The sequence below is a fragment of the Mycteria americana genome, chromosome 1 (genome assembly GCF_035582795.1).
Source record: "Mycteria americana isolate JAX WOST 10 ecotype Jacksonville Zoo and Gardens chromosome 1, USCA_MyAme_1.0, whole genome shotgun sequence".
Taxonomy (NCBI): Eukaryota; Metazoa; Chordata; class Aves; order Ciconiiformes; family Ciconiidae; genus Mycteria; species Mycteria americana.
This window is the reverse complement of record NC_134365.1, coordinates 8669718-8696680: the sequence shown is the minus strand read 5'-3', so window position 1 is coordinate 8696680 and position 26963 is coordinate 8669718. Positions and strand designations below refer to the sequence as shown.

Here is a 26963-nt window from a genome sequence, read left to right as displayed (position 1 = left end):
GGAAGAAAGGGAGTATATTTCATTGTGTTGATGGATATGTTTGGATCAATTTAGCTGGTTTGTGTCATTCATAAGGTGCCTGTGGTTCCAGAGGTGTCAAAAGTAGTCATGGCTCAACATGTTAAGCAACCTGTTATCATGTGTAGGAGGAAAATAATGGTTAAAATTACGAACATGATTGTGCCGTGTTTTGCCTCTCTTAAATTGTAGGATGCCTGGGTTTTCATCAGGCATTAAGATTTCTCAGGTGATCTCCATACCACCTGAAAATCCTTGAGGAACTTGTGTGGAATGGATGTTGGATGTTTATTTAAACATTCATATTGTATTTAACACAATAATTAAGCCTCACAGCATTCCTGCAAGACAGTTAAATATTAAACATTTTGTAAGTGAGTATTCTGTGGCTTAGCTGGCCCAAAAGACTTCTAGAAACACATAGAAAAATTAGCAGTGATGATAGAAAATATGTTAATACTGTAGTATCAAAGTGACTCCCCATTCTGTCTTTAAGCCTGTAAAGTACACATTTATCCTGTTTTTATTAGACCGTATCTGAAATTTTGGTAATCTCTTAACTGGATATAGTACTAATGAGCATGTTTCTATTTAGGCTGAGAATAAAGCATGGTAACGATTGGGCCACAATAGGAGCTGCACTGGGGAGAAGTGCTTCATCTGTAAAAGATCGATGTAGATTGATGAAAGATACCTGCAACACAGGTGAAGTAAATGCTGGTGTCAGTAATGGATTTTCTAGTTAAAACTCTGTCACCTTTGCCTTTGTCAGTGGTGTTTTCAGAGATGTGTAACTGTGGACTTACAATGAGCAACTTACAATGTGAAATCTGGGGACATTTTTAGAATGTATTTGGTACAGGTTTCTCCAGTTTCACTTCTTAAAGATCAGAACATTCAGTTTATTTTTGTAGTCCATTATCCATCATATGGTTATGCCACTGGAGCATATTTTATTGAGGTGGATTAAAAAGTACTTTCCCTTGTGTTTAATGTTTATAAACGTACACTGTATACTTGGTGTCAATTGAGACAGATGCACTTTAGGAGTAAAGTATTGTTTATTTTGTAGTGTATATATTCAAATGGAGGGAAAATTTAGTCAGACCTCATGTAATTACTGTATATTAAATTATTGCATGGTTAATTTACTTCAACTAATACAGTTCAGGTAGCTTGGTCCAGTTGGTTTGGTCAGTATTTTGATAAGTTCTGCGTGGCTTCATTCATCTGCGAGAGAAAGAGAAGAGAAAGAAACTTGGCAGCAAAACAGTGGAATTATGCATCTGTTAATCAAGAATGGATATAATATAAATTGTTAGTAAGAACAGTTATATGTTCTTCACAAGTCAATATTTGCATCTGGAATAGGTGTTAGGCACTGAAGATAAGTGTTGACATTACGGACCAGAACAGAGGGCATCTGCTGTTAGTTAAGTTGGAGGGGTTTTCTCTCTTTCAGGGAAGTGGACAGAGAAAGAAGAAAAAAGACTAGCAGAAGTAGTGCATGAGCTAACTAGCACAGAACCAGGTGACATTGTCACACAAGGTGTATCGTGGGCTGCCGTAGCTGAACGGGTTGGGACGCGCTCTGAAAAGCAATGCCGCTCTAAATGGCTCAACTATCTCAACTGGAAACAAAGCGGGGGCACTGAGTGGACCAAGGAAGATGAAATAAATCTGATCTTGAGGTTTGTTATTTTAGTTACTTCTAAAGGTTCGTAATACATGATGCTAGCAGGATTCCATTGGGGTCCCTTTTGCTGGTTTCTTAGACACTAAAAACTCTAGAACTCTCCAAAAATCACTGCTGTGTTTACAGTTCCCAGAGATTTATTATTGAACATATTTTTTGTTTTTTGTTTTTTTAGTGAATGTTAGTGTTCGTGAAAGGTGTCAGATTGAAAACCCTGGAGACTGAAGTCTTCTTTATTCCACAGAAAAGGTACAGCACAGGCAGCGACCGTGCAAGCTTCCCACACGTTGCCCCACCAATGCGCTTTAACCCTTAACTGGAGGGTAGTTCAGTCTCCCTGCCCGTTCAGTCCTTGGCCTCTCTGCTGAGATGACCAACAAGGGTCAAGTGTGGTGGTGGTTTCTGTGATGTGGACATCTTGTCTACAAAGAACTAAACCGAGACTGCAAATTAATTTCATGTAGGCCACCAAACACTGATTGGATATCAGCATCTTTGACTACATTTGAACTGGCAACCTGGTAGTAACTTTGGAAATCTTTTGCTCTCTCCAGTCCTCCTCCCATTTTGAATGCCTTTAACTCAGGCTTTTTAGCCAGTGGATTTTTATGGGTTGATAGTTTTGGGTGGGAATAAGCCAAGGCATACAGGGAATCTAAAGATTAATTACAGAGCAATATTTACTAATTTACTGAAGCTGTTTGACTTGAACTCAGAATGAGGAACCTGTTTCCATATTTCAGAATGTTCTGGTTATCTATTTATAATTCTTAATATTTCTGTACAAATGGTATCTGTTTTGGTCTGTCCAGATATCCTTAAGTCATCCTACAGGGTTGTTTGGTTGTTTGGGGTAGCTTTTTTCATTTTTCCTTTTTTGGGTTTTTTGGGGTGTTGGTTTTTTTTTTAGCTAGCAAGAGTCTTTAGTGCTATTTCTTGCTTTGTGAATAGAGCTTTTCTTAACTTTCACAAAAATCTTTTCCCCTTCACTGTTCACCTCTTTCATATGCTCCAGGTACAGATGAGCTGGAGGCAATTCAGAGATATTTATAGTATTCAAACAGATTCTGGTAGAATGCAGTATGTGCATAACATCTGCCAAAATTATGTGAAGACTGTCCCTTACCTGGAGATCCTAATGGGATTGATTTATGAGGAACTGTTTAATACTGTAGTTAACTTCATCTACTTTGGCTAAGAAGCATCTGAGAGGAGGCAGAAATCTATGTTAAGGATGGATGAGTGTTATTTAGGAGAAAACAGAAGTAAATATCATAACATGAAATTAATTAAGTGAAAGTTTAGAGTGAATTTCAGGAAGTATTTCCTGCCTTGGAGATGTGTTTGGGGAATGGTTTTCTAAAGAGAAAAGATGCAAGTACCATCATTTGGAATGCTTCACAATAATCTGATCAAAGCCCTAATGTATATGTAAATAAGGAGAATAATCCTGCATGGCAAGGAGATGGACTGGATCATCTAACAGGTCTAGTCCATCTTCTGTTCTTTATGATTCTGCTTGACCTCTGGCAGCGTGGAGCCTTGGAAGCCTGTGTCGATTCATGAGCTCTGGTGGACTATTCACTAGCATGCCATTTTGCCGCTGTTACGTGTGACAAGACCGGAGATGTGCAACACCCCTTCCAGTCTGGAGGGTAGTTTCTAACAGGTAAATATTTTCTGTATCCTGCCAGGATAGCGGAACTTGAAGTTTCTGATGAAAATGACATCAATTGGGATTTACTAGCTGAAGGATGGAGTAGTGTCCGCTCACCACAGTGGCTTCGGAGTAAATGGTGGACCATTAAAAGACAGATTGCAAACCACAAAGATGTTTCATTCCCTGGTAATGTACTACTTGCACACTTCTCTTCTGAAAGCTCCTTTCACAAATGTCAAAGGAATAAGGCTGCATTTTGTTGTCTACTTACAGCTTTGCTGGCCAAAGAGCACATTGCTCCTTTGCTGGCAGTTACTGGCCCCTTGGATCTGCCGGCTGAATTGCTCCTACAAGCAATCCTTAAGTGTTTCAGTTGAAACAAGCCAAGCTGATGTATACAACTAATTAGTAGATTTTGCCAACTCCCCTCACTTTGGCTAAAGTGAGAGCATGTATATAAGCAGCTCAGCTGGCAGATCTCAGATGATTATGATCTTTGGTATGGAGGGCAGTGACCTCTTCAGGTGGAAGAGGACATGACCTGCAGCCTAACAGTATCGCCTCAGGTTAGATCTGTTACCTTTAAAATGTTAAAATGTAATGTGTGAGGTGCAGAACCTGAGCTGTAGACAGAACATAGATTTACTACTAGCTGCACATTGAGGAGGAGGGGAGAAATTGGGAGTATAAAGCTCCCCAAATACGTCTCTCGTAGCTCTCATTCTTGGTCAGAGAAACTAGCGCCTGAGCCAAAGGGTATTTCAGTCTCCGTGACCTTCAGTCCTCCTTTTCTCTGTCTTGGGGAGAGGAAAAAAAATCAGAGAGATTAGTCACATCATAATGAAAGGTGTAATTTAATGGACACTTTTGCTGTGGTCCAGCAGTCAGTGGAGTTATATGTATTAGTCATGCCTGGAGGCTGCAGTTGAGAGGGTAGCCCTGTAATGCTTAAGATGGTATAAACCATATGTTAATAGACAGTTGTTGCATCAAATAATTGATAGTTTAAATACACCACTGCATCAACAGGATTCACTCTCTTTCCCCAGACAAAATGTCATGTTGTCAAGGGTGGGAGATGTTTAGCAGTTCCCTGTATTGAGTGGTAGAAAAGCAGAGGCCTCAGCTTTCGTAACCTTACATATGTCAACTGCTCCCTCAGTGGGACTGGAGTGATCATAAGGAAGAAAGGCGGGTGGTTTTGTTGGAGCAGCAGGCCACTTCATGCACACGTGAAGAATTGCAGTGTAGGCACTGAGAAATTAGTTCTGTCTCTCACTCCCTATTTCCAGTGACACTTCTGTCAACCTCTTGAACAAATCCGCTTCCATCTTTTGTAACATTGGAGGATTTATGTCTGATAGCAGCATTACGCAACTAGTGACACTGGCACTTGATTGTAACTTGGGGATATACCATACGTGTTTTTAGAGAAGTCCAAAATTTTATGAGCTTTTCTTTTTTTCTCCCAATCATCCTAAAATGTCTAGGTTCCTTGAGAAAATCAAGTTCACTCCAGTAGTTGACTATAAATATGTTTTATGTACGTGCTAAATTTCTAGTTCATATATCTCTATAAATTGTTTAGGTTCCAAATTCAGAAGGATTTTGGTTCTTCATCTTGGATAAATCTCACATGCAGCATTTCAAATGTGCTTCTTCAACATGCTTTAGCATGAGTTTTCTTTCTCTCAGTGCTGATAAAGGGTCTTAAACAACTCCATGAGAACCAAAAAACCAATCCAGGCCACCAGCTTTCGGAGAACAAATCTGGAAGTGGATTACCAAACGCTAATTCCAGTTCGGGGGTTCAGCACGTGCAGATTCGAGTGGCTCGCTTAGAGGAGAACGCAGGCAACGCACCAAGCCCTATGGCAGCTTTGCAGATTCCAGTCCAGATTACGCATGTCTGTAAGTAGCTGAAACGAATGACTCGCTGTCCTCTAATGAAACCTAAATCTTTCTTATATTAAGATGGTGAAGGAGAAGTGGGCATGTCTTAAAGAATTTTATTAATTCTGCTTTAGTCTTGCCATAACTTCAGATTAAGGGTTTCTGGATTCCATTTGCCCGTTTCTAACTTTGTTAGGCAAACGTAGGTATTACTGTGACAATAGTACCAAGAAGCTGCAATTGGAGCGCCTGGACATAGAGGTTGTAGGTGTCTGTCTGTGTGCATGCACACAAGAGCTTGTCATATAATGTGTTCTTTGAAAGGCTTCAGTACACAAGCCTCTTAATGAAGGTGCAGTATATATGTTTATTCCTTAAGCTGCTTCTGGTAGCTCTTGTCCAGAGTATCATGTACAAGATCTCCTTTTGTAAAATATATATACACTGCTGTCCCCAAGTTCTGATGAAGGACTCTGAAGAGAAGGTATATAGTGTTTTTTCTAGTCCTGCTCTGTATTATGCAGTTATTTCTAGGCACAAACACTCTGGAAAGTGTTAGCTGCTGAGTCACACTGATGTTCAGCTGATGATCTGCTCTAACCATTGTATTTTTTTTTTAAGTTGGTGCTTCCCATCCTCTTCAGGATGAACTTTGCTCATTATCAAACATTTATTACCAGGTCTACTTCGCTTGTAGTGCTTATTGGTTTTATTTTGTAACTAATCTTATTAAGTAACTCCAGTCACTCCAGTCCAGTCACCCCATATGCAGCTTGTCATCTCCATTGTCTACTATTTTGCACTGTTTGTCATTTGTGAATTTTATTGGGAAATTTAGTGCTTCAGTCTTGCTGATTACAAAATTAGTTGATTGGGCTAAGAACTGATTATTCAGACTACGACTAGATAAGATTTGGTAAACAATTTTTGTTCATAATTTCATTGTATTAGCCTATCTTAATCTACTTAAGTGCCATCTTCATTTTATCTGGTTTATTTCGTAATTAAAATGTCACGCAACACCAAGCCAAGAACTTTTTATCTGTAGTAATACATCAGTGGTCTCATACTTTCAGTGAAGTTTGGTCAAGGCTATTGGGTTTTGATGAGCAGGCAAGAAGTGCTGGACTGTGTAGTCCTTTCTGAATTGAATCCTGTAATGGTTATTTTGTGATGTCACTTTCCCCTGTCAAATCCAAGTGAGTTTTGTATAGTGTCTTTTGTGTCTGTTCCCCAGTCTTGCGAGAGCTGAACCTGTTAGCCCATTTCAGCTGCATTTGATAAAAGGTTCAGGATTTCAAAGGGGTAATTCCTGTCAGCTTTATGAACATAACTGCCTGGGTAACAGACGGGCCACACTTTACAGCTGTCTGCTACTAGGTGCCAGGAAATCTGCAGCAGGAAACCTTGAACATGCCGCTACAATAATAAAAGCTTCAAGATTGGAGCTTGTGTCTTCTTAAGAGACCAAAATCAGTTTACTTTGAAGCCACAGAGTCTGAGATGCCCAAGTTTCCAGTGCTTGGAGCACTGCTGTCGTCATGTAGGTCTTTTGCCCTTTTGGTATTTATGGAATTACTGGATAATCCCAGGCAAAGTATTAATTTGCCTCCAGCTTCCTGGAACTTGTGAGTTTTTAAAGAATAAGTAGAAATCATATCTAAATAGGTTTTTTGATATCTTATAAAGCTTTGGGTACAAGCTGTTTGGACCTGGTGATCTTGAAATGTCTGATACGTAAACTGTTTTCAATGCTTCTCTTCGTTACTTTTAGAATTAATAGATAATTGCATAAATAATTACACACTTGTAGTAAGCATACTTACAGCTGTTACACATTGCAATCCTAACACACAGGGTAGGCAAATATCTTGGGGAGCATCTGATGTTTCATCAGTGGTAGACGTATTGTGGAAGGCAGAAAAGGTTAAAAATACAAAAAAAAAAAGAAGTCTGTGGGAAACATAGCAATATTAAACCTGACACCAGTTTAAAACAAGTAATACATGATCCAAAGGATATCGTTACACCAGAACCTCTTAACAATTCTCATTACAAAAAGTAATTAGATCACGTCAGATAACTATATTTGTCTGCTTTTATTCCTGTGCACTAAAACCGTATTTTCTTTCTTTTGCTCTTTTGGATTGTAGAATGTGCTCTTTAAATAGTTTTGTATCTTGGGTACCAATTAGAGAACCTTGTCATTAGGATTGCAGCCAGTTTTCTTTTTGCTATTACTGGAATTAACAGTACCCTGCTATGTAGTAATTATATTATGTTCTGCTCTCTGCAGGGCTGAAACATTTTGGTTTACATACTTTCTTTTTCTTTTTTTTCTTGCTTTTGCAGCCTCAACCGATTCCCCTGCTGCTACTGTTGACTCTGAGACAATAACACTAAACAGTGGAACACTACAGACCTTTGAGATACTCCCAGTAAGTAACAGAGAACTGATATTTGTTACTGTGTTTTCTCTTTTAAGCAGAGCTACTTCTTAGACTATGGGACTGTGCATTTCCCAAAAAAAACCAGTTCTCAAGTGTAAAGAAGTTAAGAGATCTAAAACTTAAAAGTTCAAAGCAAAATGTATTTCTAAAAGTGTAATTCATTAGGGCTGTGGAGTAAAATGTGAATTACAGTTAAATGCTTTAAATCTGTCTTAACACCTTAGTGCTATGAAGTTTCCCTTTGTGCTTGGTCTTTTTTGTTGAAATCTGACATAACGGAGCCAGAAGAAGCTCCCAGCAAGTAAAGATTCTCTCGGTTCCATTGTACTGTAATTTATAGCACAGTTTCTCTTTCGTCTCAATGTTAAGAGTCAGTTGAATTTGTACCTTTCTTACATGCTGTTGTACAGCATAATACAGTCCTGCTTGTCTGGTAGCCTAAGGCTATAGATGGGTTTCTTTCTACTTCTTGAGTGCAGTACAGCAATCAATGCAGTAAGGATTGGATTTGTTTGTTTTCCAGGGGAGTTACAGTTAGGCTAGTTCATGTAAATAAGCATGCTCTGAGTGCTTCATGTGGCCCAGGAAGGCAGTGTGTTTGGGTGTTAAACTTGCATTGTCTTTCGTAGTCTTTCCATCTCCAGCCGACCGGAACACCAGGTACATACTTACTACAGACAAGCTCAAGCCAAGGCCTTCCTTTAACACTGACCACTAGTCCTACCATGACCCTAACGGCTGCTGCTGCTGCTCCAGCCTCCCCAGAACAGATCATAGTTCATGCCTTATCGGTATGTATTTTGAGCAGTGAAAAGACTGGAGTTTGGGCAGTGGGGGGAGGAGAACATAATCATGCAGGCCTCTATATGTGCACGTTAAATTTGCAAAGCAGTTCTTAAGTCATAACAGTGTTACCTTGCTTAAAATACTGAAGAGTGAGAAATTTTTTTTGTGTTGTTTTTAAAAAGCAACTTCAAGTTGCTTCAAAACTTAGTAAGCAACTCAGCTCTTACTGTGGCTGAACATGGTGTCTCCATCTGGTGGCTTGCCCCAGCAAAACAAAATACTACGGTTTCCTGACGTTTCCAGTTACTCTCACAAATGAATATTAGTGTTCACAAAACTTGTATAGTAGTGACAGTGTTACTTCTTATTAGAGGGAGGGAAGGGGAAGCAAACTGGAGATTGAATAACAAAAGTGATGTAAAATTCAGGGAAAAAAACTCTGATCTCTTGAATCTGCAGTGATCCTCACCTGAACAGTTGCCTCTTTCATATTACGCATTTACTTTATTTGTGACTTAAAGAACAGTTGACGCCAAATTCAGTGTACAAATTCATCATTTAAGGCCAGGAAAGGTGAACAGATTATCTGGGCTACATACTTTATATGTAAAACTCGAAATTACACTTAGTAATGAGTTCTTTGAATCCTTTTGCTTTTATCTGCTGAAAGATTTGAAGATGTTTGGAGGAAAGTCTCTGACATTCTCTGTTTGTGTCTCTTTTTGCAAATACTGCTTACAGCCAGAGCATTTGTTAAATACCAGCGACAATGTCACAGTGCAGTGTCACACGCCAAGTGTCATAATCCGCACTGTTGCTGCTGAAGATATCTCCTCCTCTGTCACTCAGGCAGAACTTACTGTTGATTCAGATATTCAGTCAGCTGACCTGACAGATCCTCCCGATACCCTAGAAGCAAATACTTTCCCAGATAATATCCATCAGTCCAAGCTGAGTGATGAAGAACAGTCGGCCTACAATGAAGATGATGCCTCCAAATTCAGCAGCAGGAATAGTAGTGAACTGATGGATGGAGTTATGGTAAGAACTGAGGAGGAGATTTCAGATGCCAGCCTGAAACAGGAAGAGGATTCTCACTCTGATTTACCCAGCACTTATGTTACTGAGGTAAGGGAGTGCATGATACTTGATATTTTCCCCATTTCTGCATGGAGAATGATTTCACTGCATCTTTGACCTTTATGTTAAGCTATTCGTATGAAATATGTCAGTGATTTCATGTATATTATAGTTCTACGAGTATTTTGTTCAGATCCTCTGTCCTTGAGCTTCATTAATCTGTTATGGGTGTGGAAGTGATATCTTAGTACCAAATTAAATAATTTGGTACTAAGGCTCGTATTTGACTTTGTCTGGAGCATTGAATACCTCACTAGCTGTGGAGTTGCTTCACTACTCAGGGTACTTTTGCATGATGACTGTGGAAAGCAGGAATATTAGTGGCACCGAACAGTTGCCTTCATCTGATTACTATTTGATGCTGTTGCTTTAAACTAGGCTGTTAATTGTCCAACACACATACTTTACAGGTAGATAGACTGCTGAGCAAGGGAGGTGATGTAGAGTATTTAGTTTTTGCTCTATGAATCTGATAACATATTTTGAGGTGCACCACAGGTTCCATTTTTGAGGACTTCTATTAAACATACCGCTCCAGTTAAGTATCTGTTAAATTGGAATTTGAAGCATTTAAGCTATTTTGCTCTCTGGCCTCAGTTTTATTCAGCTCCAACACCTGAGATGCAGAAATGAGTTTATCCAAATGATTTCAGGCATTTGGATTGTTTATACTAAATTCCTTCATTGATAGAGGAATAAAATAGAGATGCTAAAAAGAAGGTAACTCTCTTTAGTGGGTAGGAAATACCTCTTTCCTTAGAAGCTTGATTAGGTTAGACTGTGGGAAGAGATGAGTTAGATTCCAATACCCCATCCTGTTCTCTAAAACAGTGCTCTACAGTTGCTGTAATTCTGCTTTATCAGTCTTGAAAATCCATTGTTGATATGCTTTGACTTTGTTAGGCTTTGTCTTTGAAAAAGTTTATAATGGTGTCATGGTTTAACCCCAGCCGGCAACTAAGCACCACTCAGCCGCTCACGCACTCCCCCGTGGTGGGATGGGGGACAGAATCGGAAGGGTAAAAGTGAGAAAACTCATGGGTTGAGATAAAGACAGTTTAATAGGTAAAACAAAAGCTGCGCATGCAAGCAAAGCAAAACAAGGAATTCGTTCACTCCTTCCCATGGGCACGGCAGGTGTTCAGCCATCTCCAGGAAAGCAGGGCTCCATCACGCCTAACGGTGACTTGGGAAGACAAACGCCATCATTCCGAATGTCCCCCGCTTCCTTCTTCCCCCAGCTTTCTATGCTGAGCATGACGCCATATGGTGTGGAATGTCCCTTTGGTCAGTTGGGGTCAGCTGTCCCAGCCGTGTCCCCTCCCAGCTCCTTGTGCACCCCCAGCCTACTCGCTGGTGGGGCGGGGTGAGAAGCAGAAAAGGCCTTGACTCTGTGTAAGCACTGCTCAGCAGTAACAAAAACATCCCTGTGTTATCAACACTGTTTCCAGCACAAATCCAAAACAGAGCCCCATCCTAGCTCCTGTGAAGAAGATTAATTCTATCTCAGCCAAAACCAGCACAAATAGACACTGCATATCCATTATGCTCTTACAAAGAGGAGGATCTTTGTACGTCTCAACAGTCTGCTACTACAGAAGCGTTTGAATCCTGAATACATCCAAAACTGGGGATTATTCTTCCAGTTTCCTCTTTCTTGTTTCATGGTTGACATAGTTGTGATAAGATTCTCAATAGTTGAGGCAGCCCATCAGCTTTCTACTCTCAGTTTAAAATTTCAGCTTCTCAAGCTAGAATTAGTAAACTTTTGCTATAAACCTAATTCCTAATTAAACTTTGTAGAAATCGCTTATGGCTAGCAGGATATAAAGAGGTACTAAACTATTTTCTAGACAGAAAAACAAACTGAGTTTGTAATTCTGATTTGCCTTACACTTCTAGTCAGATTCAGGTTTGACGTGTATTTAAATTCTAGGAAATAGTGAACTGTCTGTGAGTGATTCTAAGTGAAAAGTTACTCTAGAAAGACATGACTAAATTTTGCTTTCTTTAAGTCAGTGTTATCTTTATGCACTTGCCAGTATTGTATTGTCACTGTGGGTGTGGGTAGTGTGAAGCAGGGAGTCATGCTGCAGGGTTTTATTATTTCTGGCTGGGAAAGGTGCTCATTTGCCACAGTGGCAATAGTTTTTCACACCTCCTTTTCCCAGTTTCAAGCCTTGCAACATACTGCTTATTGTGGGCAGGTTCAGCTGTGCTCTCTGCAGAAAGCAGCTTTTGCAGGTCAGGCATACTGTGCCTTGCATGAATGGGTACACGTTTGGACCAAGTCTAATTCACTGAGCTGCAGCACAGGTAGTCAACTCCTCTTCAGCAGCACCAGGGAAGGGGTTTTCAGGCAGTTGCCTTTGCAAAAACATGGTGAAACTATGTAGGAAAGTAAGTTTTGCTATAACTAGGTGGAGGAACTTCAAGATTTTCTTGAACAAAGGGGACTGTAACCTCTCCCAAACATTTCCTGCTCCCTCTGAAAACAGTGATAAATCCAGGTACCTTCCATTCTGCCAGCAATATTTGCTAGCATTCTGCATCAGTGATTCCTGAATCTTGAACAAACCTTACACGTTACGCACAAAAACTGGAATCCAGATATCTCTGCTTATTCTGGCAGTACTATCTAGGATGTCTTTTCACTGCGTTTGCAGAACCAGGAGTCCGCCGGAGTGTGCTGTGACACCAAGTAAGCCAGGTGTATTACTGCCATTCCAGTACTGTAAGAGCCAGGGAAGAGGCAGCAGCAGCAGCTATTACGCGACTGGAAGAGAGCAGGGGTATTGACAACTTGTACCTGGAAGGAATCAGTGTGTTGCCAATTTTTTTATATAATGAGGTTCAGCTAAAAAAGTTTGGAGCCAACCTACAGTCAGCAAGTGACAGGGCAAACAAGGCACAGCAACTTAAATGGGTCTTTTGAGCTCTGTGTTCAGTAGTTAAAACTTGACACAGAAGTTGTGAAACTAAGTATTAAGTTCAGGTAAAGCTATTGCATTTGTGGAGCTGGTAAGTACTATAAAAGGTATTGCTTCAGTATATCAGAACAGCTAGACAGCAAGTAGTGGAAAAGCTTAATTATTCCTCTTTATAGACAAAATATTTGGCTTACAAGAGAACATTTTATCACCACCTTGCAGTCTCTCCTCTCCCCTTGCCCTCATACTACTCACAGGGTAGAATTCTTCTCATCTTGTTTTTCGATGCCTGCACTAGGATGAAACATGCCCTATAAATGCTGAAGTAAACTAGCTCAGATGCTGACATTTCAACTGAATGAGGTAAAATTAATCCAGGGAGTCTATTGCTTACTATGGACTATGGCTGAGCAAAGCAGGTTTTTCTGTTTATGCTACCAAGACTACACTCTCACATCCTGTTCTTCTGTGTTGTGCAGGACCTGGGCTCTCCAACAATAGAAGGACAAGTTGATCAGCCTACAATAGATGATGAGACTGTGCTTATTGTTCCTTCTTCCCATGGTTTTATCCAGACAACGGATGATATAGACAGCGAATCAGTCTTGCCCCTGACAACTCTAACAGGTACGACAGTCCCTTCATACGGTTGATGCTGGAGCTAGGATTCATTAAAGCAGTATGGCACTTTTGAGTTCCTGTAAACAACGCTTTATAGATCCTTGCTTTCTCTTAAATAATTTTCCATGTCATTGCTATGAAACTTTAAGCAAGTTGGTTACCCAACTGGTATCAGTAGAAGTGCAAGAAAGTCTCGCTTTACCTTGTGGGAAAAGCATTAGAACAGCAGCTGCTTCATCACTTGCTGAGCTGTTGCCATCACCCTTGAGCCTTGAATTAGTGCACATAAGCTACTAACTCACTCTTTCTTTAGTGTGCACTTCTTCTTGCCTGGTGCTTGAATGAAATTTGTTTCGTATTTGAGAGAAGACCAGAGGCATCAGAAATGCACTTGATGCCTCTCATGGTGAGGGGCTGGGCTGTTTAGGGGTGTGTTTGCACAGCACTCACCTGGAAGGGCTTGCTAGCTTGTGCCATGCTTCCCAATGCCAATAGTCATCTCAGACTTGGAAGCAGCACAGATATATTCTCCCACTGCTGCACCTAACAAATACTCCTTTCCAGAGGAAGGATCTCCTCGCAGAGCCATCAGAGGGTCAGCACTAGGCCTGGTATAGTAATACCTGATGAATACAAATGTGAGTCGCACCGGTTGCATCCATATTAGTCATAGCTTACCTTGAAACTAGAAATTGAGAACTGCCTAGTTTGAGCAACTTTGCTTAAAATTGCTTAAAACACCAGACTGCATTTTCTGTCTCCTACAGTGTGTATTTTATATCTTGTTACAATGGCACAGTAAATAGTAGTTCTAATGTACTGTGTCTCTTGACAGATCCTATCCTACAGCATCACGGAGATGGATCACACATTATTGGCTCATCGTTGGGCAGTCCTGACTCAGAAGATTCAAAGGATGTTGAAGATTTAGTGAGCTGTCACTGAGAAGCAGTAATCGTGTCCATTTTCTATTGACCGTGTTTGCATTGTGAAATTAGTTACAACCCTGTGCCACATTTCCAAAGAAAGCAGTCAGTCCATGTCTTTAAACAGAAACTTCCAGTTTGAAATGACTACAGTGCACTTTCTCTGCTCAGGCTATTTACCTCATTTGTAAAGGGTTACAGAGCAGCCAACCGAAGCCTGAGGTACTGCGTCTCAGCTGAGGTGTTTCAGTGTTTTAAAAAACCTCTGTTGCAGTGCTCACTGCTAGGATCCACATGGTCAATTCTGATCTGACTTGTGACTGGTGTGCTGAACTGCACATCTGGAAAACTGGACAGAAGTCAAGGATTGTGGACTGTAGCCTCTTAGTGCCGCAGCAAGAATTAGTTTGCACATGTTTCATGAAGAATGGGTGAGGATTTCTGCACTTACTGACTCTTGTAACACATGGAGTAAGAGACTGTTACATTTCAGGAAGAAATGTGTTCCATCAAAGACTGCAGGGAGCATGGGCAGTATCATGAAGAAATGGTCTGTATTCCCATCTCATCTGGCTTGTTAGTACGTCTACGGCATAGGAAGAAGACACAGATGCTTATGGGACTTGCCTGGTCTGCTTGTTCCTGAGGAGTCCGTTGCTGGCAATGGACAGAGCTCAGAAAGATCACTTGTGGAAAATCTTTTTTCTTTTTTTCTTTTCCTTCATCACTACAGCAAGCTGAATAAAAAGGGAATGGCTATGAGAAAGGGAAGCCACCAGCCTCCCCCCACAAGCTTGTAACTTCTTTGAAGATTGTTGTGAGTAGGCTGGAACATTTGTCTCTCTCACTGTTTACATGATGCTACCAGCCACCTCTCCAGAGGTGATTTATGCAGCCAGTTAGTAGATGGGGGGTGGCATGGAGGTGGCAAAGTCTTGGAGAAATAGCTCTGTGAGAATCTGGGCATAGGGCCCCGAGGCAAAGGAAGCCAATTAATTCCTACATTCAAGAGTTTGAAACAGACACTAGGCTGAGCGGCAGCCTGTTAGCTAGCGATCGAGAGAAAAAGCTATAGAAACTAAAGACTCATGTATAAATTATTTTATTTATTTCTGTAATTAGCTCTTCATAATCAAGAGTTGGTCTTTTTCAGTCTGTGGTTTTGTTAATGTGAAAAATAAGTTGTAGTTTCGAATGGTTGCCTAGGGAACAGAAATAATTGTATATTCAGTTTAAACGAAATAAAGAGTATTTGTCTTACGTAACTGTAAGATGCCATTTATTTATACTGCTACAGATCCTTGCAATGCTGCAGTTTATTTGTACAGTAATAAAAAAATGCAGTTTTTTCCAAAATGAAAAAGCTTGTGCCATTCTGAAACATCAGTACAACTGGAATGTTCATTAAGTGCAACAGGAGCTCTTCAAAAAAAAGCAGAATGTCACATCTTACGGCAATAATTCTCCCCAACAAGAGGGACATTACATATACATTTACATGAAAATCATGTACTGATTTATCCTTGCACAACCCACTTCGTTCCTCTCAGGCTGACTGTCCTCACGTAAATGTCTCGAGTAGAGCTGAGAGCTGAGCTGAAAGCAGTCTCACACGGTAGCATCATTGCTGGGTATTCCCAATGTCCATCATTTACCCACTTCATGGAAGTACAGGTTGGCACATATACATAACATGACGATAGAAAATAAAATATAGTAAATTAGGTTCCTAAATTTAGGTTCCAGGTCTCCTTGTCGATACCAGTAAATCTAGAAGAGAGAAGGAGTTTGTATTACTTAAAAATGCCAGGTACTTCTGAGGAAACTTTCTATAGTAACTGAACTGGTAACTTCCAGAAGTTGGGTTTGGTTTTGTTCTTCTTTTTCTGTAAAACAGCCCAGCTTCATCTGACTAGAGAAGACTAGGTGTAGAGTCCAGCTAATTCTCTTAACAATTAAGAAATCCCACCTATGTTTTCTTAGCATGCTTGTGGAATACACAAACAAGGATTTGGCAAGGTGTTTGTGAAACTAGGGTGCCAGGTTAGCTATGAAGACAGGGGTTGTCTTGTCAGCTTTGAAGAGGGTGGGGGGGTTGGTTTGGTTTTTTAAACACTTAAAACTGGCTACACCCCAGTCAATGAGGACAAACATAAGGTTTTGCACTACACAATCTGTCTTGGGCGGAGTCATGGCTACCAGCTGTAGAACCAGGCAACACAGAGCACCCTCCCAGCTTACCCAGCAGTAAGGGGCAGGAGCTCAGGGCTGCGACCGTTCCGGGTCACAGCTGGAGGAAGGACAATGCTCCAAGGATGAGAAGCTGCAGAAGAGGAAGGAGCCACTGATGTCCCTGCCCACGGCAGGGAGGTTGGACTAGATGATCTTTGAAGGTCCCTCCCAACCGAAACCATTATATGAACTCTGACCTGCCAGTTCCCTTTGCTGACACTTGGGACCAGCTCTCTTGGGATGCCGCAGCTGTTGAGTAGAGGAACTTCTGCTACAGCCCCAGTGAACGGGCACCTGCTGTGGCTTCCTGCCACGGTAACTCATCCCCTGTGCCTGAAAGGTCACTGACTTCTGCAACTGGCTGGCTGGCCCCACCACTTCAGGTTCAAGTGTTTTGCTCCACCCCTAGTCTTCTGCGGCACAATCCATCCCTGCATTCCCATCTCACTGCTCTGCTCTCCAGCTTCCTACTTTGTCTGCACTGGCAGCTACAGGTGGCATTGTCACAGAGGTGACAAGTCTTGTGTCACAGCTGGTCTGCAGATGTTGGCTTAGTTCACACGCTTACTCTGCAGTAAATACGAAACTGCAACTGCAAGTTGTATTGACAACTTGTTTTATGGGGGCAGGAAAGCTGTTCTAGGAGAGTGTAAAAAAGAAGGCGGCACCACATAAAGCATGTTTTATCCGGATTTCATCCTCAGTCATAGACTCAAAAGCTTGCACGGCAAACGTGGCGGTACTTACAAGTATGCCAGCAGAAATGCAACACAAGGAGATGCAGAAAGCAAAAAATATATTCACAGGTTTTGGAGGTAGTTGCGGGAAGACGAAAGCACTGATTAGAGTGACCTGTATGGAGGAAAACGAAGATGAAGACTTTGCTCTCGCCTGCCGTCAGAGCTGCGATGAGAAGAGGCTCGCCCCGATGGCTGGCGTACCGCAGCGCTCGCATCCAGGGCTGCACACCCCTCCCTGCTCTTTAACTCCCACCCCGTGAAGAGCTGGAGAGAAATCACTTTGACACAACTACAGACTTGGAAGGGTGGGGAAAAAAAAAAAAAACGAGAGCTTTGCTACTCTGCCTTGTTGCTGGAAACCATCCTCCAAGTACCCATAAAGCCAGCAGGCACGGGGGTGCACACTGCCTGTGTAGGAGCATCCCTTCAGGCAAGCTTTCCACCAGCTGGCACTTGGCTCTCCCTACCACCTCCCTGCACCTTGGCTCGCAAACGATGCTGCCGCCATGGACGGCAGAACTGATGCTCTCCAGTCGCGATAGCATTGGGCTTGTCTTTAAAGCTTGGGGAAAGCATAGTGCGAGACAAAGTGCCAAGCTTTGGAAAAACTACTGTAAGCCATAAATAGAGGGAAATAAATCATAAATACAAGGAAATAAAGAGAAGCAAACACATTCTCCTGGGGCGTAAGCACTTTGTCATCTCACCCAGACTCAACGTTCAGCTGGGATGGACAATCTGCCCATGGACTTGGGGCTTTTTATTGCACAGCCAGATCTTAAAATATGGCTTGAAGAAAGGTATTCTCCTCCTGTTGTCAGACTTTCAAAAGACAGATGTGCCCCAAAGTGACTGCCTGGGCCCCAAACTACAGCTTGTTCAGTCAGTAAAGTTTCACCACCCGTTTTGGGGAGGAACTCTGGTTTTCACCCCGTCACCTAAGGGAGGCACAAAACACAGGATGGGATGGGGGATACTTACTAGAAGCAGCAAGGACGTTAAGCCGCCAACAACTAGATTGATGACTCTGTCCTGAAGAAAAGAGAGGACAGTTACACGCACACCTTGCCAAAAAAAAAAAAAAAACAACCCCACACCAAAAAACCCCACATAAAACAGACCGGTAACCAACAACGCCGAGAGCACCACATCAGCCGGGACCCATATTGTCCCCAGCGCACCCAGCAGCACCACTGAGGCTCCCTGGCCAGCTCTGCCACGCAGGAAGGTTTCCCTTCCTCCGACTCCGTGGACCGCAGGGAGGTTGTACTGGCCAAGTCCTTGTGCAGCAGGTTTGCTCATTTGCAATTGGCTTCTTCACTACGTCCGCATTGATTACAGTTGTGCAAATCCTTTCCAAAAATTTTTTAAAAGTGGGAGTGCACAGACGGAGGTTGTCAGAAAAAACTTATTTTAGCCTCAGCGCCTGAGAACGAATAGCTTGATAGTGCCTTAGGTGGGAATTTGTGGGCTGCTGGCAAGGAGGTGAAGCGTTCCCTGCACCCCAAATGTTCTCCCCTAACAGCAGCAGACCTGAACTCGCCTCAGGGTGGACAGATATCCCCCCCCCCCCCCCCCTTCGTTCTGCTGCTCCCCATCAGTATAACACTTGGCTGGGAGGAAACAACCTTTTTGCACCTGGGAAGAGGTACCCCTCGGTGTCAGCATCGCAGTCCCACCCCGGGCGGCATCAGGGCAGGGACCGGCAGTGACACGGGGCTGCGTGACCGCGGGCTCAGAGGAGCGCCCAGGCCAGGACCCTGTACTGACGGCACTCACTGGGTGAGAAACGACTTGATGCAAAAGGAGAACATTCCCATCCTTGCCGGGATTCCTGCCTCCTCCCTTTCTTCACAGTGCTGCTCTGAATATAAACATCTATCGCCGAAGTCAGACTGGGTTGCATGCAGTCAGGTGTAACACCCCTGTTAGAGGGACGGCTAGCTCCCCAAATAAAATGCTAGAAGAACAGCCACAGCAGAAAAGGTGTGCAGAGCAAAAAAACACAGAACTTCAATTAATTATACCGAGGGTCATTAAATAGGTATGGTTAAAGGAAAGTGAGAAGAGTTCAAGCAGCGAAAGCATCTTGCCCAAGACATCCCAGCCAGCAGGCAGGGCAACCCAGGTTTCCCTCCAGCTGGTCTTGCACCCTTCTTCCCTCCTACATTACAGTTTGGAAGACGATTTGTAGAGGGAGAAGCCCCAGGTCATGAAGCAGTAACGCATGGCAGCAGCAGGGCAGGAGCAGAAAGCAGAGAGCAAAGGGGAGGAGGCAGAGAGCACCAGCCCTGACCTAAGGCTTGGTGGAGCTCGGGTGCCCAAGCTTGCCGTTCAGTAACAGGCAGATGCTGTGCCCTGGTTGCGTTCGTCCCTAAGGGGAAGGACCACAGCAAGCAGACTCTTTAAAACCTCATCTATTACTGCCCAGCTCCTCTACATAAAACCAGACCATTTATGGTCCTACAGCTCAGAGGCCCCAAGCTGTGGGGGCACAGCGGTGGCTGCAGCAGTGGGAAGTGACCCACCTCCATAGGAAATCGTCACCAGCACCCCCCGCGCAAGGTCCACGCCAGCCAGGCATAACCCCCTTCTCCTCACCGGCGTTTCCACACACGGTGTCAGCAATACAACAGCAGCGTCTAGGAGCCATCTGTGACGTACCCACCACCAACCCCAAAAAATGAGCGAAGAGAAATAATTCCAGGCAAATAACAGAAGCAACAGGGCAAAATGCAAGCACGCTACCTCCACGAGAGCATATCGCGACAGCTCAGCTGGGCTCCACCTAAGCTAAAATAAACTAATTAAAGAACTGAAAGCTAACTTCAATCTAGATGGTATGCGGAGGGGTCCTTACCCCCAAAAGTAACTCCGGTATCAGGAGAGGATGGCGGTTTTGCTCTGCCCTGGCGCTGCAGACCTGGCTGAGCCCACCAAGGCGATTTTATGGAGGGGGACCGGAGTTTGCATTCGGGCTCGGCTCCCCAGGGACAAAAGGGGTGGCAGGAGGTGAGCAGCTGGATCCCTTCTCCCTTTGTGTGGTTTCATGGGGAGATGGGTTTCAAACAGCAGAGGAAGGGGAGGGAAAGCCGAGGGGCCAGCTGCAGAGCAGCAGCGGGTCGCCATCCCGTACAGCTAACCCGGTGGGCGCAGTCACAGCCGGCTCTCCGCAGAGAGACTCGGAGGGACGGACACACGGCCGCATACCTGCAGACAGGATACACCATCCAGAAACTCAGCCATGAGGAGGTTTCTTCTAATTAACTAGAGACTTGGAGTGTGGCAGTTTTAAGATGGGGCGAATTGACCCATTTTGCCAGGACAGAGACTGGTATGCCAGGAAAAAACGAGGGGGTCGGACTCAGCAGTGACCACAGAGCATTTCTCTCTGCCTGTTTTACGGGGTGCGGGAGAGAGCATCCCCCCGGCACGGGGACCTCTCATCTCACACCGCCGAGCGACGGACATGGCAGCGACAGCCGGATCAGGTACGGATGCTGGCAGCGGAGCGGCTTTGCTGTGTGGCCGCCAGTCCCTGTGGGTCAGGGCATCCCCTTTCCCCACGCTTAAACCCACAGTTGCTAAAATTTTCCAAACGCGCCGCCAGCAGAAGAAGGTATTTCAGGATCTGGGGATTAGAGCCACTGATCCTGAAATCCCAGGCTTGGCAAAGCGGCGAGAGGCTGTATTCCCCGGTGCCTGCTGACACTTCAGCCCCAGGCAGCTTAGCACAGCAAAAAGGTTAAAAATACACAAGCAGAGGCCGAGAGGTCTAAAGGGATTGGGGATGACGGAGCCTTTCACCTCTGCGCCGCGTCCGAGCATGCAGCCCAGCCCGGGCAGACACTTGTGGATACCGGGCACGCAGAAATGGGCTGTGACGAGCCGCGTGTCCAACAAGCCATGTCACCCAGCTAGCACAGCCAGCTCTTGCAACCAGCACAGCTGATTCAGGGAGGATTTTTCTCCAGCATCACTATGTATTATGACAGCTGCTAGAGTAAAAAGGCAAAAAAAAAAAAAGGCAGCGTACACACCAAAACAGTGAGCATGCAGGCTGCTGGAGGTCGCTTGCACCGGCTCAGGGTGCTCACACGCAGACACTAACTTCTGATAGCCCGGCAGCGTGCGATGCGCTGCTGGGGATCCCTGTTCAGCCAGCCAGCAGCCGAGACGTAGCGAGCTGTTCGCCAGACAGGCGATGAATCCCCTGTTTCGGCACTGCACAAGCTGCATTTCGAAGCAGTAGTGTTTCTGCCCTCTCCCCCTACTCTGGGGAGGGTGTTAGGGGCTGGAGGCACCAGGCTGGCCCCAGGGAGCTGCTGCGGTGCAGAGGTCTCCCTCCAGATGCCTCTGGGCAAGGGAGATGAGGTCAGGAAGCATCAAGTCCTCGCAAAGCAGGAGAGCGCAATCCAGGATCCTTTGGGATCTAGGTCAGGATTACTCTGAGCAACAGGGAAACCGAGGCAGGACTGAGGGTGTATCCGCACCACTGTGCCCGCAGCACAGGCTTTGACAGAGCAACAGCTTTGCTCTTCACCCCGTTTCAGCTTGGCACCTTGCATCCTCCAAGACAGCAGCTTGAGGGCTGAGCCCACGGGGAACAAGCTGCCGGCAGAGGCTTGGCCAGGACGGGGGAACGGGCTGGTCCCCTGGAGGGTGGGTACCTGCTGGCATCTCTGCAGGCATGACGGAAAAGCCATTTTTATGCCTTGCATCAGCAAGTCCAGATGGTCAGCAGCAATCGCAGCGAGAAGCCAGCCCACTGCAGCCATAGGGGATAACTTAATCTAGTGCCACATTAAACTCCGTGGACTAGGAGATAGTACATGCTACACGTGAGAAGAGCTGTGCTCAGGACCACGCTGGCCACCCTCCCCCTTCAAGACAAGGGAAAATGCCGTTGTGCCCTCAACGGCTCCTCATTCCCATCTCAGTCTCTCTTTTTATTGCCTTCTGCTTCCAACCCGCAGCAATTAACACCCACCAGCATGCTTATATTTAAATGCTCCCGTCACGGAGGAACCCAAGCAGCTTCTGCTTTCAACTTCTGTCCCAAGAAGTCCTGCATCTGTGATGCTCTGTCTCCTCTGTCACCTTACCCTTGTGCCTTTGCTTTGCATCGTCTCATACCCGCTCGCTGCCAGTGCTGCATCCCGAGTAACCACAGCTGAATGCACAGCGCTTGGCATTCATCAGCATCGCCTCACTACACTCTCCCTTCCCACCAAAGACCTTTTTGGTCCCAGCTTGCCCCCAGCCTCTGCTCGGCAGCCGGCACGGGGGGGCGAGCTTGGCAGGAGCAGCTGGACCACGGCTGGGGAAGGAGACGGATGCTGCTGCCCAGCTCCCTTGTCCCCACAGCCTGGTTTTAGCCCCAAAGCCACCAGCTTGGAGACCAGGAGAGCGTGAGAAGGCAGGAGGAGGGCATCTCCGTCTCTACATCCATCTCCAACTGCTGGCAACAGTGCCAGACCCCTGATTTGGGTGCGGGGCTTCCTGGGGCACGAGCACTGCCCCTGCCCCTCCCCACGGCCTCCTGCCCAGCCCAAGCGGAGAGACCCGGTTTGCCAGCGCCGGCCATCACTTGCAGAGACCCAAAAGCAGAGCCAGGACACGGGCAAACGCGCTTCTCCCAGCAGACCTGCTCCCATTTTAAGGCAAAGTTTAGCTTCACCATTTCCAAGACAGAACGTTTCCAGTTCCGGACCTCACCAGCATCTGTCTCTAGGCAACCCCAGTGAATCACAGAGGAAACCACCCCAGGCCATCCCTTGTCCATCCCTGGTCCATCGGACACAGGTATGGCAGCGAGAGACCATCAGCCGCTGCCGGTCCTGTCAGACAGGTTTCAAAAACAGCCAGCGGGGCCAGAGGAGATAGGCAGGGCGTGATGTGCAGGACACCGGATCCCTGTTTGAGCCCGGGAACTGGAGTTAGCAGCCCGTGTTTATTATTTACCGCTCTCCTTTGCGAGCGGAGCCACAGCCAGAAAGAGACGGGAGGTCAGGGATCCAAGGTTTGACCTGGGCTGGAAAGGCTGGGGTTTGCCTGCCAGGATCACTGGCCAGCTCCGACGGCACATCCTGGTCCCCAGAAGTCCCCATCCCTGGAAGCTTCCAAAATCCCCGGACAAGGATCAGCCATCGCGACGCCCGCGCAGGGCACTGTGGTGAAGGTCCCCGTGCCTCCAGCGCTCCCCATCAGGGCTGGCACCCGCTGGCGGGGGTCCCCGTCCCCCCTCAGTTCATCCTCTCGGAGGTCCCGCCTGTCCTCCTCCTATCTCGCATCATTCTGTTTTTCCCCCAAAATTTGGCTGGTATCACTTTATTTATGTTTTTATTAAACGTTATCATTTTAGCAGCATTTCCAAGTACTTGGGGGGGAAGGATGATGCATTTTATACACTTTTGTGAATAACTTCGCGCAATTTCAGCCTGCACCCCTCCAAACCCACAGCACGGTGATGGGTAACCTCTCCCAACAGGGACAAACCCCAAGCCACGAACCGCTGTCACCCCACTGGAAACGGGTGCGCACCGCCAGTTATCGCCATTCCCGAGGGACATCGATGCCGGGCAGCGTCCCGGGGAGCCCCCTCCCCAGCGCAGCCCCCCGAAGCAGACACCGACCCGCAGCAGCGCCGAAAGCTGCCCGGCTGAGCGGCTTACGGGGGATTGACACCTGAAGAGTCGGTGCCACTGTACGTCACCCACCGCCGCGCACCCGTCCGAGGAAAAAAAAATTAATTACCGGGAGGGCACCAAAAGCAGCCCCCCTATCCCCAGTAAAGCAAAGACACCACCCCACCCCCCCAAAAAAAAACCTGGTGAGATGCCGCTTTGGGGGGGCTGCAGGGCCACACGCACCCAGATTGGGGCACCCTGGCTGGGGTGACCCTGCACCCACGCCCCTTCAGAGGGTCCCCCTGACCCCGGGGCTCTCCGCACCCCGAGCCCCTGCTCCCGCCATGGCTTGGAGAAGGGGGGGTGGTCTGGGGGGGATTATTTGGAAGTTTATTTCTTTGGGGGGGGGGGGCTTGGGAGATTCTTTTCTATTTGGGGAGGGGTTCTTGCCTTGGGGGATTGCTCTGGGGATGTGGGTTTTTTTAAAATTTGGGGTTTTTTTTGTTTGGGGTGTTTTTGATGGATTGTTTTTGTTTTGTTTTGGGGCACTGACCAGGAGGGGCTTGGTTTTGTTCTATTTTGTTGTGGGTTTTTGTTTTTTTTTAAATAATTCTGGCAATTTGAGGGGTTTCTTTTGGCATTTGGGGGGCTCCTTCTATATTTTTTCCTTTGGGGTGCAGCTTTGTTGTTGCTTTACTGATTTCTGATGCTGGGGGGGGGGGGGGGGCTGGGGACACGCTTTCTTATTTTATGGGTTTTTTTAAATTTGTTTGCAGGATTTGGGCAGGTTCCCTTCTGTTGTTAGGCTGCCTGCGGTACCCGTTGCTTTTCTTAGCCCGGGGGAGGGCTGCCGTTACCCCGGGGGGGCTGGGGAGGGAGGTCCTTCATTAGTGGGGGGCAGTTAGCTGGGGGGGGTTGCTGCTGCGGTTTTTTGCTGGGGTTAATTTCTTGGGAGGGTTGGTTTTGGGGGGCGTTTTGGGGGTCCCCCTCCGGGTTTGGGGGAGCGTTTCTCCCTTCCCCCGGCGAAGCGGAGCGGAGCCCCGCCCGCTCGCCCGCTCGCCCGCTCGCCCGCCGCAGCCCTTACCCTGGCCGAGGTCTCCCCGAAGAGCGGCCGGTTGTCCGGCCCGCCGGTGCCGTAGCCGCGGGCGGCGAAGCCCTCCATGGCGCGGGGGCGCGGGGGCGGCCGGCGGGGGGCGCCCTCATGCTGCGCCCCCGCTCCGCGCTGCTCCGCGCCGCTCCGCGTCCCTCCGCGTCCCTCCGCGCCGCCACGCCCCCCCCCCCCCCCGCGCCCGGCCACGCCCCCGCCGCGGGGCGGGGCCCGCCCGGGGCGTTGCACCTGCGGGGGCGGGGGCGTGAGGTGCGCGGGGGCGCGCGCCTGGGGGCGTCTCCGTAGGCGCACGTGCGCAGGGTCACGCCCAGCCTTACGCGGCCGCGGCGCGGCTCCGCGGGACTGCGCGGCCGCGGCCCTCGCCGGCCCCGGCCCTGCGGCGGAGAGGCGCTCAGGTCGAGCACTTCCTGCGTGAATTTAGCGTTCAACAAAGCTGCGTTATTTAAGCCTACCTCATTATTGACGCTGATACTGTGACTTGGAGAAATTAAGCTCGCTATATTATACGTTATTTTATTTTATTTTACGTTATTTTATGTTAATTTATGTTATTTTATTTTATTTTATGTTATTTTATGTTATTTTATTTTATGTTATTTTATGTTATTTTTTTTATGTTATTTCACTTTATTTTATTTTATTTTACTTTATTTTATTTTATTTTATTTTTATACACCTGACACTGGCAGAGCTGAAAAACGAACTTACGTGGTCCTCCCAGTCACTTACACGTGTTGTCTACCTAAACTAGATGAAAGGGAGTGATTATCCCCGGAACTGGCATTGGTGGCGGTGAAATATTTTTGCTCTATACGTTAGCCAAAGTTGTCGCTCAGATTCACCAAGTGAAATCCCGCGCGCTGCCTCCGCTTCGCCTAAAGCTGGCTGCTGCTTTTTCAGAGCTGACAATGGGTTTTGCATGCGAGAAAGCCTCGGGGGGGGGTGTAATTTTATTTTTTCTTTATTTTATTTTTCTTTATTTTAATTTTATTTAATTTATTTTTTTTAATGTATTTTTATTTAATGTGTTTGTATTAATTTAAAATTTTATTAAATTTTTATTAATTTTCTTTTTTCCAACTATATCCCTTGGTCTCACAAAATATCTTTCCTCTTGGATATCCCCAGACCATCATGGCTACAACATTTCTCCAAGCGCATTTTAGGATGAAAATAAACCAATTCAGATGCACTAAATGTCACGTCTCCCAGGACAGATTTTACTTGTTTGTTCAAACTGGCTCTGTTGTTTCCTCCCGACCCTGTTCTCCCCCCCCCCCCCCCCACCTCTCCACAACTTCCCAGGAGGTTTCTTGCCCTGAAAGACAAATTCCACTAAATATCAGTGAAATTTAGTAGAAATAGCATGGGCGTTTCCTTCTTGCTGGATAGAAAAGATTTGGAGGCTGGATCTGTAGGTAAAAAGACCAGAAAGAAGAAAACCAGCCGCAGCTATGAAATGTCTGTGCAGTTGTTCGGTTGGGGGTCGAATCCTGCTCGCCCCCAGCCACCCAAGTTCCCCCTTTAGGCCACTGGTCACGGCTCGTGGGAGCTCCCCAGCTCTCGAACAAGAGGCCAGTGAAACCAGGCACTTTTCTTGCAAAACATTTCAGTCGTTTTAGCTGAAAAGCGATGCCGGGGCCGCTTGGCCTCGGGAGCACGTGCTGTGTACGCAGGGCTCTGGGCGCACTTGATCTCCGCTCAGCCTCCTGTGGTCAACGCACTTGAAGACCAAAGGACCGCAACTTCAAAGATGAAAGGTATTAAATTCAAGCAAGGCCAGAAAATTATCAAGCTTCCGACGAGCTTGACTTTGTCCTGAGCTGAAGTACTGGGTGGAAAGTCAGAAACACCTCCTGGAACCCTCCAGCATGTGTTCCCACGCTCGCTGTTGGGTGAAGAAGGGTCTCCGGGACTCAGTGGAGAGACTCTTCATGTCATCTTGAGCCACTCAGAAAAAAAAATCCCACGGACTGAAGGATGTGGCTTCCTGACACACAAGTGCTCTTGACCAACAGAAACTTTACGGTTGGTTTTATGCTCATTTTGCAGCACTTACATATTCCATTCCTGAGCAGTCGCTGGCTCTGCCCAGATGAAATGCTGAGGGTTGCGTAGGGTCTGGTTGGGGCCA

General features: G+C 45.9%; 2 protein-coding genes across 2 annotated transcripts in view; one reads left to right on the top strand and one right to left on the bottom strand.

Moving 5' to 3' along the window:
* Positions 1 to 15351, top strand: part of DMTF1 (cyclin D binding myb like transcription factor 1) — a 31091-nt gene extending 15740 nt beyond the window's left edge. Inside the window, exons 9-17 of the mRNA XM_075488452.1 lie at positions 614 to 723; positions 1481 to 1709; positions 3409 to 3560; positions 5070 to 5285; positions 7620 to 7705; positions 8347 to 8508; positions 9245 to 9631; positions 13053 to 13200; positions 14030 to 15351. Coding sequence (XP_075344567.1) covers positions 614 to 723; positions 1481 to 1709; positions 3409 to 3560; positions 5070 to 5285; positions 7620 to 7705; positions 8347 to 8508; positions 9245 to 9631; positions 13053 to 13200; positions 14030 to 14139 — 1600 coding nt within the window. The 3' untranslated portion in view covers positions 14140 to 15351. The remainder of the gene's footprint in view (positions 1 to 613; positions 724 to 1480; positions 1710 to 3408; positions 3561 to 5069; positions 5286 to 7619; positions 7706 to 8346; positions 8509 to 9244; positions 9632 to 13052; positions 13201 to 14029) is intronic.
* Positions 15337 to 24967, bottom strand: TMEM243 (transmembrane protein 243). The gene is made up of 4 exons (XM_075489392.1): positions 24806 to 24967; positions 18074 to 18124; positions 17100 to 17204; positions 15337 to 15890 (listed from the first exon to the last, which is right to left on the bottom strand). Exons 1-4 carry the CDS (start codon positions 24881 to 24883, stop codon positions 15768 to 15770), a joined length of 357 nt encoding a protein of 118 aa, XP_075345507.1. The 5' UTR covers positions 24884 to 24967; the 3' UTR covers positions 15337 to 15767.
* Between the last annotated feature and the right edge of the window lie 1996 nt (positions 24968 to 26963).

Coding starts and splice junctions, on each gene's coding strand:
- TMEM243 (XM_075489392.1), bottom strand. CDS start 24,883: ATGGAGGGCTTCGCCGCCCGCGGCTACGGCACCGGCGGGCCGGACAAC. Junction 18,125..24,805: donor TCGGGGAGACCTCGGCCAGG/GTAAGGGCTGCG, acceptor TCTTTTCTTCAG/GACAGAGTCATCAATCTAGT. Junction 15,891..17,099: donor GCATTTCTGCTGGCATACTT/GTAAGTACCGCC, acceptor TCTCTCTTCTAG/ATTTACTGGTATCGACAAGG.